Genomic DNA, 20,030 nt, shown 5'->3' on the forward strand with positions numbered 1-20,030 from the left:
AAAAAATCCGAATGAATCATTGAAATATTTTTTGAAAAGTCCGTAGAGGAATTTCAAGGGACATTGTGTGAAGTTATCCTTGAATATATTTCTGTAGAAAACCTTGGACGAGTTTCTAAAAGAACCCCCCAAAATATTTTATTTATTTGTAGGGATTTCTGAAAGAATTCCTGGAAGAAGTCCCAATATCACATAGTTTTTAATTTTACGTGTATCTTACTGTAAAATTGAAAAATTTTCAAAGGGAATTTACATTTCAACAAACAGGAAATAGACAAAATGGTCGGAACAGGCAAAATTTTTACTTTAAAATAAATGCAAGTAGCTGTAACTTTTCGAAAAGTGCACGAAAGATTTTCAAATTTTAACTTTAAATTGATCAATTCGTTGTATATCAGTGGTCCAAATTTGAATTCGGGCAAAGTGGCATGGTTTACAAAACGGCAGATAACTTTTGAAAGAAGAAAAAGACATACAGTCGAGACTCTTATAAGATCACTGGTCGGGGGGCGCAATAGGAGACTAAGTGCTTATGGGATTTCGGCATTTTGGGGGTGTGGCCTATTATCTCGGGTGTATTAAGAGTTAACGCAATACTTTCTTCGGCAAAGTTTTAGGGCTTGATAAGATCTACCATTTAGAACTTTGGTTCATATGATTAGTTGGCAATTTGGCCGCTAGAGGGACCATCAACAATTTGATGCTAAATTGCACTACAGGAACCATATCAGGTTGTCAAGCAAACGTTACGATATGCGACAGCTCAAGACCCTGATAATTTGGAAGGATAGTGTCTTCGGGTAAGTTGTTGAGTACGCCAATAACTTACTGACGATGAGTTGCGAAGTTCGAAATTCCTCCACTGGGCGGCGCTAGTGAGCAAGTAAATTTTCAAAACCTCATATCTCAGAATCCCGATAACTTAGGAAGATGGTGTCTTCGTCAAAGTTGATCAGTATGACATAAACTTACATTAAAATAAACACTTGTTTCGCAATTCTGCCACTAGGCGGCGCTAGTGAACATGCAAATTTTAGAAATCTCATAGCGCAGAATCCTGATAACTTAGAAAGTTGGTGTCTTCGGCAAAGTTGATCAATATGACATAGACTTGCACAAAATGGGACACTTGTGTCAGAATTCTGCCTCTAGGTGGCACCAGTAATCACGCAAATTTTGACTATCTCATAGCTCAGAATTCTGCAATCTTGGAGAGACTGTATTCTTCATTGATGAGATACTTGGTTTGAAATTCTGCCCCTGGGCAGCATGCATATTTTATTAGTTGTTTACCTTGATGTCAGTCGGACTCGAAAGGAATCCTCCGTGGAATTTTTAAGAGTATGCCAGCTGAAACTACTAGACGAATTAAAAGAATTAAAAAATTAATGAATTGCGAAACAATTGTTTATTTTTATGTAAGTTTATGTCATTCTGATAAACTTTGCCAAAGACACCATCTTTCTAAGTTATCGGGGGGAGCGACACTAGTTTTGCTGAGCCGAAAACCCCCCAAAAAAGTCGAAAAAATACGACAAAAGCAGTAAACGCCGCCTAGTGGCAGAATTTTGAAACAAGTGTTGATTTTTATGTAAGTTTATGTCATACTGATCAACTTTTCCGAAAACACCAACTTCCTAAGTTATCAGGATTCTGAGCTATGAGATTTCTAAAATTTGCAAGTTCACTAGCGCCTCCTACTGGCAGAATTTTGTTCATTTTTATGTAAGTTTATGTCATACTGATCAACTTTGCCGAAGACACCAACTTCCTAAATTATCAGGATTCTGAGCTTTGAGATTTCTAAAATTTGCAAGTTCACTAGCGCCTCCTAGTGGCAGAATTTTGAACCAAGTGTTTATTTTTATGTAAGTTTATGTCATACTGATCAACTTTGCCGAAGACACCAACTTCCTAAGTTATCAGGATTCTGAGGTTTGAGAGTTTTAAAATTTGCAAGTTTACTAGCGCCTCCTACTGGCAGAATTTTGAAACAAGTGTTTATGTTTATGTAAGTTTATGTCATTCTGATCAACTTTTCCGAAGACACCAACTTTCTAAGTTATCGGGGGGAGCAACACTAGTTTTGCCAAGCCGAAAAACCGCCAAAAAATCGAAAAAAGACGAAAAAACCCGGTAAACGCCGCCTAGTGGCAGAATTGCGAAACAAGTGTTTATTTTTATGTAAGTATGTGTCATACTGATCAACTTTGCCGAAAACACCAACTTCCTTAATTATCAGGATTCTGATCTATGAGATCTCTAAAATTTGCATGTTCACTAGCGCCTCCTAGTGGCAGAATTTTGAAGCAAGTGTTTATTTTAATGTAAGTTTATGTCATACTGATCAACTTTGCCGAGGACACCAAAAGACTTTGCCGAGGATTAGCAAAAGGTACATGAATGTTGTTAGTATCCAATCTACGAAGTATACCGTAACTACGCTAACGCTAACGCTAACGCTAACGCTAACTGATCAACTTTGCCGAAGACACCATCTTCCTAAGTTATCGGGATTCTGAGATATGAGGTTTTAAAATTTACTTGCTCACTAGCGCTGCCCAGTGGAGGAATTTCGAACTTCGCAACTCATCGTCAGTAAATTATTGGCGTACTCAACAACTTTCCCGAAGACACTATCCTTCCAAATTATCAGGGTCTTGAGCTGTCGCATATCGTAACGTTTGCTTGACAACTTGATATGGTTCCTGTAGTGCAATTTAGCATCAAATTGTTGATGGTCCCTCTAGCGGCCAAATTGCTAACTAATCATATGAACCAAAGTTCTAAATGGTAGGTCTTATCAAGCCCTAGAACTTTGCCGAAGAAAGTATTGCGTTAACTCTTAACACCCAAGATAATAGGCCACACCCCCAAAATGCCGAAATCCCATAAGCTCTTAGTCTCCTATAACGCTCACCCCTGTCTAGTAGGAGTTCGTTTAACAGGAGTCCGTTTAATAGGAATTCGTTTAGTAAGAGACTCGACTGTATCTAATATTTGATATGTTATGTATAAATGCATCAGCTTTCAATTGGTGCAAAAATTTTGAAAATCTGTGGTTGCTATCATGGTGAAAAAAATGTTTTGGCATAAAAATCCAAAATGGCGGCCAAAATCAATATGGCCGACCCAAATTTTTATTATTGTAAATAGCAGCTCTATCTTTCCTCTTTTCAACAACAATTCGTTTTGAGGCGATTTTTGGAGAAACTTTCGAATATAACGGTTTAAATGAGCCACCATTTGGCCAAAATCAAGGGGTCTGTAAAAATGTTGTGGCTCTAACTATCGGGGGGTCCATCAATTTGAGTAACCAAATGAATTTTCCTTTTTTTAGTTGGATCTCCAACGTGTCATTTCGTCGATTTTTAAAGGTCCTACCACAGATTAAAATGTGGCAAATCTGATTACATTTGTTAATTGTTAAATATGAGAAAAGAATAATCATTTCCTCACTTATACTTACAGCGCACACCATGTTTACGCCATCACCCGTGTTCCCGTGGCTCTGCAACGATACTAACCGCAACGGTATCCAAGAACTGTCATCACCATCATCATCCTCATCCTGCTCTTCATCGCCCGGTAGCTACGGACCGACATCGTTGACATTGCCGGTCACCTCCTCCAGCGGAAGCCGCCGACTGCTTCGTACATTCCGCCGACAGCGACTACGACGAAGGTCCAACTTACGGCTATCGTGACCGCCGTAGAAAACAAAAAAAAATACAGAAACAGAAGCCCACAATCTTCCGCATGTTTGTGGTGGATCTTCGCGACCGACCAACATCAATCATCCGATAATTAATTGACACAGTTTTAGCCCCGGGGGTAATTTATGGTTCGCCTTTGAACACCCCGTGTGGACCATACGCAGCGACGCAACAACGGTTGCGCGCCCCGTGAATCGAGAGCCACATACCGACGAACCTCACCCGACTAAGGCGAAAACTACAGCAACAGCAGCAAACGAGCCGAGAAGAAAATGCTAAAGGATCTCATTGCGGCCGAAACGGTGACACCTGAAAAATGTGCCGGATGTGGGATATCCATAAGAGATCGGTAAGTGATGATGGTATTTTCACTGTTGTTTGTGCTATTTTGTCTTCTGCTGCTCAGCTTAGTGTGTCTTTGGGCTGCTGCTCTTCGGATAGGTTCCCCTTTTCAGGACGGGTCGATTCGGTGACCATCTTCGCTCCCGCGCGAAATCGAGTAATTAGTAACGCGTTATACGTGCTCGATTTCGTGGCCGATAAGCGGCGGAAATATATCACATCACTACCAAAGCCGGAGTGAGGTGATTCAGACAGAAACATTTCGGTAGAAATGGGAAACTGTAAAGTTGGATCGCCCAAGCTTCGGTTATGGTTACCATGTCTCATTGACTTTAGGTAGGGTACAATCATTGGGCTTTACCTTTCATTAAATATTGTATAGGGTATTAGTTCCCTTATAAAGCATGTGGCACCCATTTTCATCCTACGATAAACAAAGGATTGAAGCATTGTTTGTTTTGTTTCTAATTTTTGTATTTTTTTGATAGAAGTGAGCACCCATGAATACAAAAAGAACGGAATCAATCGGTGCCGAAATCGCTTATTTTCGAATAGGATGAATATGGGAGCAAGAGATTACTGATGGCACACACACTCTATTCTGTTTCTTGGTTATATTTCTAGTACTATTTCATATGTACCTCACTACAATGACAACAGCGTAACTTTACTCTAGTTTCGAGCGTATTTTAGAGCACCATCTTCATGAGCCCTGGGTGATGTTCCTCCAATTTCCCCGATCGTTATGGGACACTTGATTATCTTCAACCGCATGTTCAACATTGGCCAAATTCCGGAATCTTTTGGCTCATCTGATCTGGTAAAGGGAAACTTTTTTATCAGTGTTGGAACCTGTTATGCGACATGACAAAACTTCATGAGTTTTGTTGGTCATTGATGCCCCATTCTTAGATCTTTGGTCACCTGGCTCCCCAGGAGATAGGTTAGTTTTGGTCACTTTTGGTACGTACAACTTATCAAATTTCTTGAATTTACAAAACAAAGTCATTGAAGGCTATTTTGAGCACAGTTGGTCAGATTGGCAACTTTTTAGGATCTTCGTCACATGGTTCCCTATAAAAAGGGCTTGATTCAAATAGTGTTGAAGTTTAGCTTGGGACCACTGCACAAAATTTTCGAGCAGACGCGGCCAACTATTTTCAATTTGCTTAATGATTGTTGCAATTATTTTCTTCATTTTTATTGTTTGAATATTATGCCAGCACCAGAGCTTCAAGATGAATTTGCAAATACTATCAGACTCCAGAAGTCCTCATGAAAACGCTTTGCGAAATTACTCCTTCTAGGATGTAAAGAAAAAAATTGAAATGATCTCACCTAGTTCCATGTTCTCGCATCCTAAGTCCCTTAGCGTAGGTAAGGCCCCAGGTCCGGACGGAGTTCCGAACCTGGCCTTAAAAGTAGCTATTGCAGAGGCTCCCGAGATGTTCAGGTCTGCTATGCAGAAATGCCTGGACGAGGGAGTTTTCCCAGAAGCTTGGCAGAGCCTGGTACTATTGCCAAAGGCGGGGAAACCACCCGGAGACCCGTCGGCATATAGACCAATATGCTTGATTGACACGGCGGGGAAGGTGCTCGAAAAGATCATCCTCAATAGAATGTTGAGGTTCACTGAGGGCGTAAATGGTCTTTCGAGCAACCAGTATGGCTTCCGGAAGGGGAGGTCCACCGTAGACGCTATCTTGTCGGTTACAAAAACCGCCGAGAAAGCACTCGAGCCTAAGAGGAGGGGAATTCGCTTCTGCGGGGTAGTGACTCTGGATGTAAGGAATGCATTTAATAGCGCCAGTTGGGCTGCTATTGCCGATGCGCTCTTGCGTCTGGGGATACCGGAGTACTTGTACAAGATTCTCGGAAGTTACTTTCAGAATCGCGTACTAGTTTACGACACGGAGGTGGGTCGGAAGTGCTTTCACATAACCTCAGGAGTCCCGCAAGGTTCCATCCTGGGTCCGGTGTTATGGAATGTCATGTACGACGAGGTGTTGCGGTTAGAGTACCCAGTGGGAGTGGTGATGGTCGGATTTGCCGACGATATTAAGCTCGAAGTCTACGGTGAAACGATCGAGGAGGTAAAGTTGACTACCAACCACTTGATCAAGGTTGTGGAGGCGTGGATGCGGTTCAGGAAACTGGAGCTGGCTCACCACAAGACAGAGGTGACGGTTGTTAACAACATGAAGTCGGCGCAGCAGACGGAGATCAGTGTAGGAGAGTGCACTATCCTGTCAAAGCGCTCTGTAAAACACTTGGGCGTGATGATCGACGATAAGCTAACCTTCGGTAGCCACGTCGATTATGACTGTAAAAGAGCCTCCACAGCTATTGCGGCACTGTCCCGGATGATGTCCAATAGCTCAGCGGTGTACGCCAGTAAGCGCAAGCTTCTGGCTAGTGTTGCTACGTCCATACTTAGGTATGACGGCCCGGCGTGGGGCACCGCGCTAAGACCAAGCCCACTCATGGGCTCAATCAAGCGTTTTAACGGTAAGTAGAGCCCCGAACAAAGAAACGAACCGCACCGGTCGCTGCTAAGTAGGGCTCGAAAGCGAAAAGTTTACGTACGGTTCGTAGCAGGGCTTAGAATATAGAGACACGCAAAGTACGGTCTCTATCCGTAGGCTCGTGCGCTCTCTCGCGTTTAGCTCTCTGGGTAGCGTAAAGAGGAGACGAAAGAACATGAGTATGGATTTGTTGCCCGGTATATAGTTTCTAGAGAATGATTTTCTTGTTTTGTATAGGTAGAAATTTATTTTAGTTTGCATCAAATATTCAAAATTTTTATTTTTACTTGCTTTGAAATTTTCAACCAAATAATATAATAGATCGTTACACGAATAACACAACAAATTGTCTGACATACAATTGTGATAGAGTGACAATACAAACGCAGAAAAATAATAGGTTTAAATTGACAAGCTTTGCTTAAGTATGTTTTGAATAAAGTTTTCCCTTCTTCGCCAATTTTAGGATCATGCATATCGGAAATGTATTGATTTTCTCTTAAAATAGTTACGATTGTTCATAATCGCACTTTTAGTTTTTGATTCGGCCGATCGTTTCGAAACTTATATTTGAAATGTATAGTGATTCAGTGAGTTTTGCTTTTTTAACAAGTACATGCTTGAGCCGGGGTTTCTACGCTGCAAGTAAAGTTTGGTTTCGCAAATTTAGAAAAATGTCTAAATAAATAACTCGCGAAGTTCGTTCCGACAAGTTCCAAAATTATCGTCATCCGTCGCAGATTCCGGTAAGAAGATGTGCGTATTTTCTAACCCGAAAAGATACCATTTGACGGTAATAAGTGACCACAAGGTTTTCTTACTTTACTTTCCGGGCTGAGATCCCCCGTTTTGAAAGAGCTGTGCCTCACGTTTCGTTTTGTCGTGTATATTTCGAAAACTCAAAGGAGTTTTGGTTTGATTGCTTTTTTAAAAAAAAAAAGTGGTCGTCAGTGAGTGGTTTATTAAATATAAATTTGAAAATATAAATTAAATAAACGAGACATTAGGAAGAAAGTGTGCGAAATGAGTAACTTCACCCTTGTAGAAACAATAGGGGAAAGCAGAAAAAAAAATCTGCGACAAGCCCATGTGAATAACACCGATCATACAGAATAGGAGGTTCGACATTATTTAGATCTATAAAAACAACCCAACAATAGGGGAGATTTTTCCAAATATTACACATTTTTTATTCATAGCTCTATTATACACATTCTTATATATTTAAAACATATTCATCAACATGTAATCTGGATCGTTTGGTATACGCATCCTTCCTCCCCTGTAAATTCGAGAAGTACCTTGCCGAAAGAAAATATTCTGTACTCCAAGTATTTCGAAGAACACTTTGCGCGTAAATACAACGCAATAGACCTGGCCGCTTTGATGTATGTGTCCTGATATGCTGCAAGCATCAATATTGACAAGAAAAGTAACACGATTGCTTTCCAGGGTGATTCCGCGTACTGGCTGCGTATGTATAAGATTAGATTTGAGTAGTTATGATTTTTCAAAGATGCTTTGACTGTACCTAACTCAATTCAGATATCATAAAAACACTAGTTATTTTTTTTTTTGTAAAAACAAACTTTAATCATACCGATAAAAATCTAAAAAACTGAAAGCGAGCTGCCAAGTTTCATCAATTAAAATGGGTGGTGTGCAGGACTGCCATATTGTAGGTTCCTCGTTATAGAAAAAGCAAGTGTTGGATGTTAAAATTCAACAAATGTTGTATGAAGTGCCAAAAAAGAGAGTGGGCTCATTATGTACTTTCACAAATACGCAGTCTACTTCAAGCGCAAATAATCTGCTTCCAACAAAATATTCATATACCAGTATATAAAATATCGCAATATATATTAAGATTTCCGATTGATGCTTTGTAACTAAAAGGTTGTGACTGAGTATAGAATTAGCTAATGTTAAATCACACGTTTATGAAAAAAGGTTGCGCAAACTTATCGCAGACTGTTAGAAGACAGCTTCAACTATGACCAGGATTCAAGAATTTTGACCTACGCGAAATTGTAAAGGAGACAACTGCGTAATAAATGTGTTGGAAATGCAAGGGATGTAATTATTCAATAAACCTAATTATTAAAAATGATGCTCAAAATCTCAAATTCAGATAAATTTCTTGCGAGAAAGGCAACATGGATATCGAAGAGATGGATATTATTTTAGATAAAAATTCAACCAACTAGTCATACAGTAAGCAACAAACATATAATTTAAAAAGATTGCTTGAATTCCGGGATTAAATACAATCATACATTATTGAGAAAATGATATCTTGAAACGCACCAAAACTGGTACAAATCTCCAAGGGAATTATTTATTTGAGTTCAATTTTTACTAACAGTTTTCAGTTTTATCCAAAACCCCTTCTTTCAAAATATGAGCACAGATTATTATACTGAATAAGATTTGCAATAACACCATAGAAATAAACAAAATATTGCGATGATTTACGGAAGTGCAATAACACGATGGTACGGATAGAATAGAGACCACCGGTGCGGAAAGGCGACCGATCATTATTTTATTCACATGGAAACGAACGGCCGGTGCGAAAATGGGTGGATAACGAAATTAAAAATCGTTAACGACGTGCTGTTGCGTGTGCAGTGTTAAGCCCACGAGTGGGCTTGGTCTAAGTACTGAATGCTACCGACGGAAGCTGGAAAGTACTTACAGGCTTATGTGTCTGAGGGTTGCGAGCGCGTACCGTAGGGGAAGGTGGGGTAATATGCAAACGTGGCCCTATAGCTGAGATTAAGACGATTTTATAGGTGTCTTACGTTTTGAAAGTTAGTTAACTTATTTTACTAAGAGACGTCAACTTTTGGTCCGCGTGATATCAATTTTACCGTATCAAATTAACAATTTAAAAAAGTGTTATGTTTTGGGTGCTGAAAAACTGTTGGGGGCAAAACGCACCTTGAGGTGGGGCAATATGACCTCTGGCATTTTCCGCTTTGAATTCTAATGAGATACCAGGCGGCTCCATCTTACTATTCACGGCAGCAAATGGAAGGTGTAGGAGAAGGATAGTAGTTAATAGGTTGATTCCATATAATCAGCGCGCAATTGCTTAAATTGCGTGCGCTTCAAATTAGCCAATCTTTCCAAATGTGGAAAATCATCGTTTTCCACGCTTTTCATTCGAATATTCTTTGCATTCTTGGGCTTGTCCGGCTCAGTTTTACGTCTAGTTTGCTTGCATCGAATAGAACTTTACTTATATAATGAAATAGCGTGAGGGCGTTTTGCCCCGGGGGTGCGTATTACCCCAGGTTACCCTACCGTGTCACACGACGCTCTCTGCGTCATTACTGGTATGGTGCCTATCAGCATTCTTATCAGTGAGGACATGGAGTGAAATGCGCGGCACAAGAGGCATACGCAGGACTGTCACGATGGCCTCTATGGCCAAATGGCAGCGCGCGTGGGACAGTTCCACCAAAGAAAGGTGGACCCATAGGTTGATACCGAGGGTAGATAGTTGGATTAATAGGCGCCATGGGGAAGTTACATTCCACCTGACACAGGTCCTTACAGGTCATGGTTGCTTCCGACAGTATCTACACCGTTTCGGGCATGCGGATTCTCCCGAATGCTCAGTGTGCAATGGTTTAGAGGAATCGGCGGAACACGTTTTGTTCGTGTGCCCGCGTTTTCGCACAATGCGTGACCGCATGCTTGCCACATGCGGGGAGGACACAACTCCGGACAACTTCCAGAGGATGTGTCGGGATGAGGTTAGCTGGAATGCCGTTTCACCTATATCGTCTGGGAGCTACAGAGGAGGTGGCGCGTGGACTCGGAGAATGGCTAGTCCAGATGCAGTGCAAGAGGTGGTCCAGGGGTTCGAAGTCGGCTTCGTAGGTCGTACCGGTGCCCTGCGGTCGAGATCGACCCTTACAGCGATTAAGTGGCCGCGGAGAGGAAGTCCCGGTAGCGGTACTGTCGTAGCGTCGGTCTACTGGGTTGGATCCGAGCCCGCGGTTGGAAAGGGGTCCCCGGCAAGGGTCAGGGTAGGTGAGACCCTGCTGTCTGCAACCTTCGGGAGCATCTGATAGGGCCTGAAGGGTAGTGATACCCTTCCTTACGGGCAGGTCAGATCGGGTTGCACGAGGACATCAGTTCTTGATGTCTGCCAAGCAGTTGGGCGCGGGCGGGATTGATCCTGCCCGCCTTCCGAGGACAAAGGAAGTGGCGAGGACCACGGCAGCTAACCTTGAGGGTGCGATATGCACTAGCCCCTCTCTAAAGCAATACCTTCTTGGTGGTTCCGGAGAGACGTAGGGTTTGGCGACCATAGGAATGTGTTTTAGTGGATCGAGGAGAGAGTGGTCCTGGCTTTTACTAGTATTGTAGAAGACGGCCTTAACCCCACACTACCCTAACCTTCCTGTTAGGGTGTCTGTTGAGCAGATTTATCCCCCTATGGTTTAGAAGAAAAAAAAAGACATCACCTCAATTCGTCGATTAGTATATGTGACTCGACCCTCCAGGCCTTCTATCAAAAAGTCATTTTTGGAGTAAACATATAGCCTTTCCAGTACACTTTGAGTACGATAAAGGCAGAAAATGCGAGTGATTCAAAAATCAATATGTCAATCTTGTGTCAATCAATATGTCAATCAATGTGTCATATATTCATCTCCGGAAGAGATGAAATTTCTCCAGACGCCCTTTTTTCCTCTAGAAGCTCCTCTGGAAATTCCTGTAGAAATTGCACTGGGAATTTGTTAAGTTCTTCTGAAAGTTTCACAAAAAGTTGGTCCAGAAACTCTTTAACGAGCTTCTCCGGGAATTCTTCTAGAAATTCCTCTGCAGTTTCCTGTACAAGTTTCTGTAGGAGTGTCAAGCTGAATTCCTCTAGGAATTTCATTAAAGTTCCCTTACGAATTTCTCAAGGAGTTTTCCCGGAAATTCCTCTAGGAGCTACTCCGAGCACTTCTGTAGGAACTCCTCCAGGAAATACTCCGGCAATTTTTCTGGGATGTCCTCCGAAAATTTCTCCAGGCGATTCTGCGTTAATTCCTCTAGAATTTCCTCTAGGAGTTCCTCCAGAAGCTCTTCTAGAAGTTCCTATAGCGATACCGGAAGTTTCCTCCGAGAATTCATCTACGAGTTGTCCTCAGAAATTCCTGTAGGAGCTCTCCTGGATTTTTTAGCAGTTTCACAAGAAATTCCTCTAGGAGTTCCCTGGAAGTTCATCTAAGAGTTGCACCGGAAATTTCTCTAGAAGTTCCTCCGGGACTTTCAAGGAGTTCCTATGAGAATTTCTCTAGTAATTCCTCCGGGAATTCCTCTAGCAATGCGCTCAGAAAATCTACTAGTAATACTCCGGGAATTATTCTAGGAATTACTCAAGGAAATTCCTTTCAGTTCCTCCGTGAATTCCTCTGGGAATTCTTTCGGTAATTCCCCTAGAAGTACCCCCGGAAAGTCCTTTAGGAATTCCCTTGGCAGTTCCTCTCCAGATTTTTTCAAGAAGTTCTTCTGGGAATTCCTTCTAGGAGTTTACCTAAGAGTTCCTCCAAGATTTTCTTTAGAAGATCCTCAGAGAATTGCTCCAAGACTTCTGTGAATTTTTTTTCTTGGAGTTAGTCCTAGAGTTCCTGTAGGAGTTTTCCTGAGAACTTTTCTAGAAGGCTTCCTGGGAATTTCTCTATAAATTCCCCTGAAAAATCCTTTAGTAGTTCCACGTAAATTCCTCCGCAAATGCTTCTAGGATTTCTGTCGGAAATTTCTACAAGAATTTAATTTGAAATTCCTCTAGGGTTACTCCCGAAAACTATTTAAGGAGTTACTCCAGAAATTCCTTTTAGAGTCCCCGTGAATTCCTCTAGGAGTTCTTCCGGAAATTCCTCTAGGAGTTTCTCTTGGAATTTGTCTAGGATTTTCCCCGTTAACTCCTCTAGGAGGTCCTCCGTAAATTTTTCTAGGAGCTTTCTTCGGAAATTCCTCTAGGAGTTACTACGGGATTTTTTTTCGAAGAGTTCCTGCAAGAATTCCTTAGCTTAGAATTCCTTCTTCAAAAACTCCTCCAAGAATGCGCCCGGGAAATCCTCGGTAATTATTCTAGAAACTTTCCGGATATTACTCTAGTAGTATCTCGGGAATTACTCTAGGAATTCCCCTAGAAATTCCTGCAGGGCTTCCCTCGGGAAACAATCTAGGAGATTCCCCAGGATACTACTCTAGGGGTTCCTTCGCCAACACCTCTAGAAGTTCTTCCGGGAAGTTCTCTAAGGGTTCCCCCGGGAATTCCTCTGGAAGTTTTTCTTATAATTCTTTTGATAATTTCTCTAGAAATTTAACTTGGAATACCCTCGAGAATTCCTCTAGGAATTCCACGCGCAACTCCTCTAGAAGTTCCTTCGGGAATTCCTCTAGGAATATGTCTAGGAGTTCCTCAGAAAATTTCTCTACACACTTCGAAAAAATCTCGTAATTTTATTTCATTTTACGCCGACATATGACAGCGAGCGAAATGACATAAATTTGTGTACGATTTTATTTTCACATGATGCTTTCTAGTGCCAAATCGCGTAAAATTACAGCCTGCCAAATACTTGCATACATAACCTCAATTATATCATCCATTCAAAACTTTTCCTGCATGCCCTCACAGTTTTTCCACAGACAAACAGACGTAACACTTGCGAAATTTCCATCGACCACGCTTTAAACGATCATTTTAAATTTTCATAGTTGAGGCTTTCACAACCAGAGGCGCGCGCATCGTTTTTCTATGTGTTTGACATTTCACACTAGTGCCTTCTGTTGACGATATGGCACAACACAGTGTTTCGTGCAACTTCTCCACCAGGTGATGGTAGTGTGAACTGGGCGATGGATTTCCATGAAAATCGTCGTCTGTTTGTCTGTGGTTTTTCGTTCGCAAATAAAATGAAGATTGGTTCAAAGTTTTATTTCATTTATTTATACTGCCGTGAATCGCATATGTGTCCCAATTGCATAGGAAATCCAGCAAAGATGGGACTGATATGCGATTCACGGCAGTATAATGCACTCAATCACTACATAAATTTTGTATCGATCACAATGAATCCACGCAGTACACTCTGTAGAAGCAATGAAACCATGCTAGCTGGGATCTGGGTTGCGATACGCGTTGCACTTCTACTTCGTAGATTGTTCCGGTGAATATTCCTTGAATCAGCCCTCGGTTCACGACAGCTGGGATGACGTATTGAAGTCCCAAAGCTGGATTCACAGCTGTATTTAGTACTTGATGCACAGGAATCACATTTTTGTCACAAAATGAATAATTTTCCACCGTATTCTGAATCGCAACACGCAAAGCTGCAGTTGTAAACAACTTTGACATTTCGTCATAGCGCAGAACACGTTTCTGTCTTCGTTCATGTAAAATTACGCCGTTTGGAACTGAATAATGAATCAAGTGTTCTAATTTCAAACTTTGCTTATAAAAACCTGGTCAATGTGCCTGAAAACCCAGATTGTTTCAATTAATTCACGTTTACGTTATTTGTGCCGTAAAAATAAGTAGCATTTTATGTTATGTCACCACTTATTACGTCTGATTATTCCATTGCGTCTACTTTAAAATTGAGAATTTCTTAGTGTGTAGGACTTCCTCTGGCAATTCTTCTTGGAGTTCCCCAAATATATATACTGGAATATTCCAGTAGAGGTAACCCCGGGAATTTTTCTGGGAGTTTCCCTTGGAATTTCTGTAGGAGTTTCCCTGAGAATTTCTCATGAACGTTCCCTGAGTTTCTCTAAGAGTTCCCTTAGGTTACTTTTCGAGAGTTCACCTCACAGATCGAAAAAAGAGTGTAAAATTCTGTGACATATAATGCACATGATTGGAGCGTGGGATATCATAGAAGTTTACATGACATATCATATAATGTAAACTTCCATTATATGTCATGTAATTCAGCATGACTCTGAGAGTTTACATGACATATAACACAAATTTACATGATATATCATGTAAACCATCATAACACTAAGTTTACATGACTAAAATGAAGTTTACATGACGCGTAAATCTCATTATTTTTATCTGTGCTCTATCAGTTCTCCGGAAATTCCTCTGGGAATTTCCCAGGAGATTCCTTTAGCTCCCCCACGAACTCCGCTAGAAGTTTCCCCAGGGAAGGCGCATTATGATTCTTAGTAGATGATTGTGTTTTGAGCCTTGCGATTTTTTTTCTTTTTGTGTATGGCAGTGAAACTCGTGAGTGCTTTTAGAGTATGTGTGGATGCGAGAAACACAACGAGCGATTATCAATGTTGGACAAAGTCCTTGCTGCACGAAGAGCTGACGGTAGGAATAGATGAGGATTTATTTTTTGCATTCTGAGATTTATTTTTAGATACTACTCTGAAAATCACAGAAATCGGCTCCATAGACTCACGAGGGAGTTTCTATCAAGCCTGTAAAGAACTACTGAAAGAACTGCCGCAGTATCTCCAGAAGAAATCATCGATCACGGATACTTCTGAGATTTTCTCAGAAAATTATTCTGTAATTCCTCCACGTTTTTTTCCTGTGATTCCTCCACAATCTTTTTCAGGTTTATTTCATGGATTTTTTTCTGGGCTTTCTCCTGGACTTCATTCTAGTATCCCCCATGGAGTTCCTTTTTATTTTACCTATGTTTCCACGCTTTCTTAGAAAATGCGTTATGGCTCTCTTGTGTCTCAAAATTGTGACGTTCTGGAGCAAATAGGAGCCCAAATTCAGCAGCCTAAAATCTATCAGCAAAACATAAGCTTGCTTTTGATGCAAAAAATGCGTTGAAAAATGGATGAATGAAGTGAGTTTACGTTTGAAAACGGATACATTTCCAGAAATGCCTTATGCGCGGGCACATTGCCAGCGCAGATACAAGCTCTAGAAGTACAATTTTTGAAATATTAGGAAATGTTAAGAAATGAAAAGATAGCCAAATAGAGGATGTCTTGTCAGATTTTCTAGTTGTGTAATTTGAATTATTCTTTGTTGAACCACATTTAATGACTGTTGTAATTAAATTCCAAACTAATTTCCATCTCATCTCCATCAACAGATATTACCTGCTGGTAGCTGACCGGGCGTGGCACAATCAGTGTTTACGCTGTTGCAAGTGCCTCGCCAACCTAGAAACGGAACTGAGCTGTTACGCCCGCGAAGGCCACATCTACTGCAAGGATGATTACTACCGGTAAGTAGTGGCTCCATCTCCTATACTTAACCCCTCCCTGTGAAATAAATTTGAAGGCCATCAGATCCACTCTGGTCACTTACCACTTCTACCCCATGTCGTTGTGTTTTTTTGTTTTTCGGTTAACCCACTAATTGATGGCAGGAAAAGCGCTCCAAATATGCCATAACCGTTGGTATGAAAATAGTAATTGCTATTGGGCTGCCGCCGCCTTTGCCGTCACAACAACACGATGATGGCTGCCGGACAGAGCTCGGTGTATCGCGCGCAAAAATACCTACTGCAAACGATAACTGCACGCATTTTCATGCGCCATTTGCACACTCCTTACAATTATCGCTAATTATGGTACTCGTTGTAAAAATTTCAACTCGCATTGTTATTAAAGGTTTTGGTTTTTGTCGGTGGTCTTTTTTGTTACTGTTTGCACTTATACTTTTCTTAGCGGTGTTATGGTGATCCCAACACGGTCGTGTGTGAAAATATTGTGTTATCAGTTTCTGACTTTTTCAATAAATATCCTTGACTTCCCGGGGTAAAGATGCATAAGATAAATGAGTGAAAATGTGCAAGCAGATGTGAGCTTTGACTTTCATCTTGTAAATGCAAACAGATCAAATACAGGTTTATTTTTCACAATTTGCTAATTGAAGAACCCATCAAAAGTGTTTTACATAGTTTGCTTTTTGCGCTCGGGAAAAAGTCTTTCGTCTAGTTCTTCTACCACTGACCGTCATACCTGAGGACATGAACCTTAAAAAAGCTGGCTAAGAATGGAGGCTCTTGCTGAACTCATGGCGGAACTTTTTTTCTTTTTTCTGCCTTTAAACTCTCACGCGAAAAAATCTATGTTCTGTCTTGTTCTTTCCTGCACGCGCATTTGTCCGATTTTATGCATAATAGGCACCTTTGAACCGTGGAACCGCCAATCCATTCGCGTGTAGGTAATAGCTAATTGGCGTTGACTGGTTCGGCAGCGTGGTACCCGTTGTGCTGATGGGCTGGCGGTTATCGCAAGTAGGCAGGAACAGGCAGTATGTAACGCCTTTTTCTTGGTCGGTTGGTAGCATAGCAGCCTTAAAGGGAACTACAAATATCTGTAATAGGTATTGTAAGGCAAATTACCACTTTTATGACCTGTTGAAATACACGATGGTGGGGGCATGTCGAGATCCGTGTTTCGATATCGGTTCTAGGTAATTGATATTTAGGTGTAATTGAAAAAAGCATGGTAGCGACAACTATGAAAATGAGCGAATAGCTTGTCATAAAATATCAGAACGAAAATACTTTCGGTTTGACTTCGTTTGTAGCATACGGGACATCAGCTGGTTTCGCAGACCGAAGTAGATTTTCTTAGCTCGCATAGCAGGTCAGTAGAGCATCAAGATAAACAAGTTCGTCCAAAACATCAAATTTTTCGACACCACTGTCACAGCCGGACCGAAGTTTGCGACAGCAATCATGCACTTAGTCTTTGTGTTAATCGTTAGTCTAATACCCAAAGTCCCCTCCTTGAAAGGTATGAACGTTTCTTCCTTGGCACGACAGGCGATCTCGATGATGCCAATATCGTTTGTGAAGCCCTAGAGAATGTACGACCGCGTGATAATGGCTCCACTCCTCTGCACACCAGCTCTCCTTATCGCTCCTTCCAGTGTCATGTTGAACATTAAGTTCGAAAGACCATCGCCCTGTAAACGATGCAACCCATACAGTTGATTTCAGTCCATCAAGCGTCACACGAATCAGTCTTATCAGCTTCGTCGGAAAGCCATGTTCTCTCATAATCTGCCATAGCTGGTTTCTCTTCATTGAATCCTACGTCGCTTTAAAATCAATAAACAGATGATGGATTTATCGAGAATCTGCCGCTGCTGGGTGAACATCTGATACTTCGTTGATCGGCCCTCACAAAAGCTTGCACGATTTTCACCGACTAAGGACTCCTTAATTGGTCTCAGCCTGTTCGACATAACTCCGGACAATATTGTGTACGCTGAATTGAGAAGTGTTGTTCTCCTGTAATTCTCGCACTCCAGTCGATGCCCTTGAATAGAGGGTAAATGAGACCATCCAACCAACTGCGGTGTATGAGTTGATGCAACTGCTCTCTACCGTGCTTGAGAAGCTCCGGGAGTTCATTCTTCCCAGCAGCCTTGTTGTTCTTCAGGCTTCTATAGCTATCTTGCCCTCGTCAGCGTTGCAGATTCCACAGCTTATCCGTCGTCGTCGATTTGAATTCTGTCTGTCGCTCTTCCATTTCACCGTTCAACAATTCCTCGAAGCACTCTCTCCACCTGGCAGCTACCACGCTTGTTGCACATGACGGGAGGCGCTGCTTTTCTTCACACGCCATTGACAGTTTCGTAAAACATTTGCATATCATTCTGTTCCATATTCTCTTGCGTCTGAGCAATCACATTTACCACGTTCGAGGTGGATTTGTTTTTCGGCCACTTTGTTTACCTATATCAATCCCTGCTATGCCGAATCCTCAAAACCGGCACTCGGCGTCTGGCAACATTTCTCTCGCCCGTTATCTTTGGCACTCTTTTATTTTTAACATGGACACGTTTTAATGGCTCCAGTGAGCTCTTTGCTCTTTGAAGGAAGCACGACACTAGACAACGGACTAGCAGGTAGTGGGTGATACAGTAGTGGACAGATCAGACATCAAATATCACTGCTGACTTCTGCTAGTCCACCATCAACCAGAGATGTAGTCATTTTGAGGATTTTCTAGAATGATTTCAGCGAGAACTGTTTAAGAAATTCCTCCCGCTATCCCTTTAGAATGCATTCTCACTCAACCCTTTGATTTTTTTCCAGGAATTCTTTCAAAAACTCTTTGAGAAATTGCTCGAGAAATATTCCTTGGGTGTTCTTCAGGAGTTTCTGACGAAATTTCTCAAAAATTCATTCTGAAACTAGTCTTCGGGTTAGTTAAAAAGGAATCCTCCTGGGGCTCCTTCAGTGATTCTTTGGGAAATTATTTCAAGGATTGCTACAAAAGTTCGTGCATATGTATTTCTTCAAACATGTTTGAGGGAATTTCAGAAATTCCTTTAAGAGTTTTTTTTTTTTTGAGAATTTGGGAATTTCGGAAAATTTCTAAAGCAGTTCTTCTATGAATTTCTCTAAAGAGCTCTTCAAACTAAAGAATTTTTGGCAACATTGTTTATAGAGATTAGGAGTTTTTTTAGAAATTCCTCTAAGGTCCATCATAAATTCAGATTTTTTGTCAAGGAACGCTTTCAGAAATAATTGTTGGCAGTGTAGAATTAGCATAAGTTAAAATACATGGTAATAGAAATAAAAACATATTGTTGGAATTCCTTCAGAGATTCGTTCGAGTGTAAATAATATAATCAGAGATTCGGTTCGGGGATTTCTCCTAAGAATTTCTAAGCAAATCCTGCAGAAAAAAGAATACATTCCATGGAATTTAAAAAAAAAACCAAATATCAAGAAATTCTTCTATGAAAATTTGCTGAGGGTTATCTAGTTGTTTTTGGTATGCTTTGGAAGATGACTTCAACAGTTTATTTATTTATTTTTCAGAATTTTCTTCAATATAATCCTTTTAGAATTTTGTTTTGTTTTTTGATGGATGTCCTACAAAAATTTCTTTAGGTAATACTTTGTTTTTTTGTGTATTATTCTTTTCAGAAATTGTATTAGAAATTCTAGAAATATCTTAACGATATAAAAAAAAATCTTAAAAATTTATTGAGAGATTTCTCTAGGAATTCCGCAAGTACTTTTATCTGCAATTTTTGCAGAACTTCATCTAGGGATATCCTCAGGGATTACTTCATCCAGACATTTATACAGGGTTAAGGTGAATATATGACGAAGCCACACCTCAAATTTTCAAGAGCACAAATCTGAAGAACCGAATGTCGGTTTGAGCTGAAAAGTTGATCGATTGGTTACCCACTGGTGGTGACCAATCGATCAACTTTCCAGCGTAACCCGACATTCGGTTCTTCAGATTTGTGCTCTTGAAAATTCGAGGTGTGGCTTCGTCATATATTCACCTTAACTTTAATTTTTTTTATAGGACTTTTTTTCAAAGAATCGCTCTAGAAAAAAATCCTAAACTGTTTCTGGGAATCTTCAAAGGCATAGCTTTTAATGGATTGATACATGGGTTCTTTCAAGTATTAAAAATCCCTTGGAACTCTTCCTTTCCTGGAGAAATCTGTTGATAAAATTTTATGAGG

The 20,030-nt window shown here is 40.8% G+C and overlaps 1 protein-coding gene across 1 annotated transcript in view; it reads left to right on the plus strand.

The window, feature by feature from the left end:
* Nucleotides 1-20,030, plus strand: part of LOC115258825 (LIM/homeobox protein Lhx9-like) — a 135,174-nt gene that overhangs the window by 42,034 nt on the left and 73,110 nt on the right. Inside the window, exons 2-3 of the mRNA XM_029859255.2 lie at nt 3,472-4,065; nt 15,667-15,801. Coding sequence (XP_029715115.2) covers nt 3,989-4,065; nt 15,667-15,801 — 212 coding nt within the window. The 5' untranslated portion in view covers nt 3,472-3,988. The remainder of the gene's footprint in view (nt 1-3,471; nt 4,066-15,666; nt 15,802-20,030) is intronic.

The sequence above is a fragment of the Aedes albopictus genome, chromosome 2, assembly GCF_035046485.1.
Source record: "Aedes albopictus strain Foshan chromosome 2, AalbF5, whole genome shotgun sequence".
In the NCBI taxonomy this organism is placed as follows: Eukaryota; Metazoa; Arthropoda; class Insecta; order Diptera; family Culicidae; genus Aedes; species Aedes albopictus.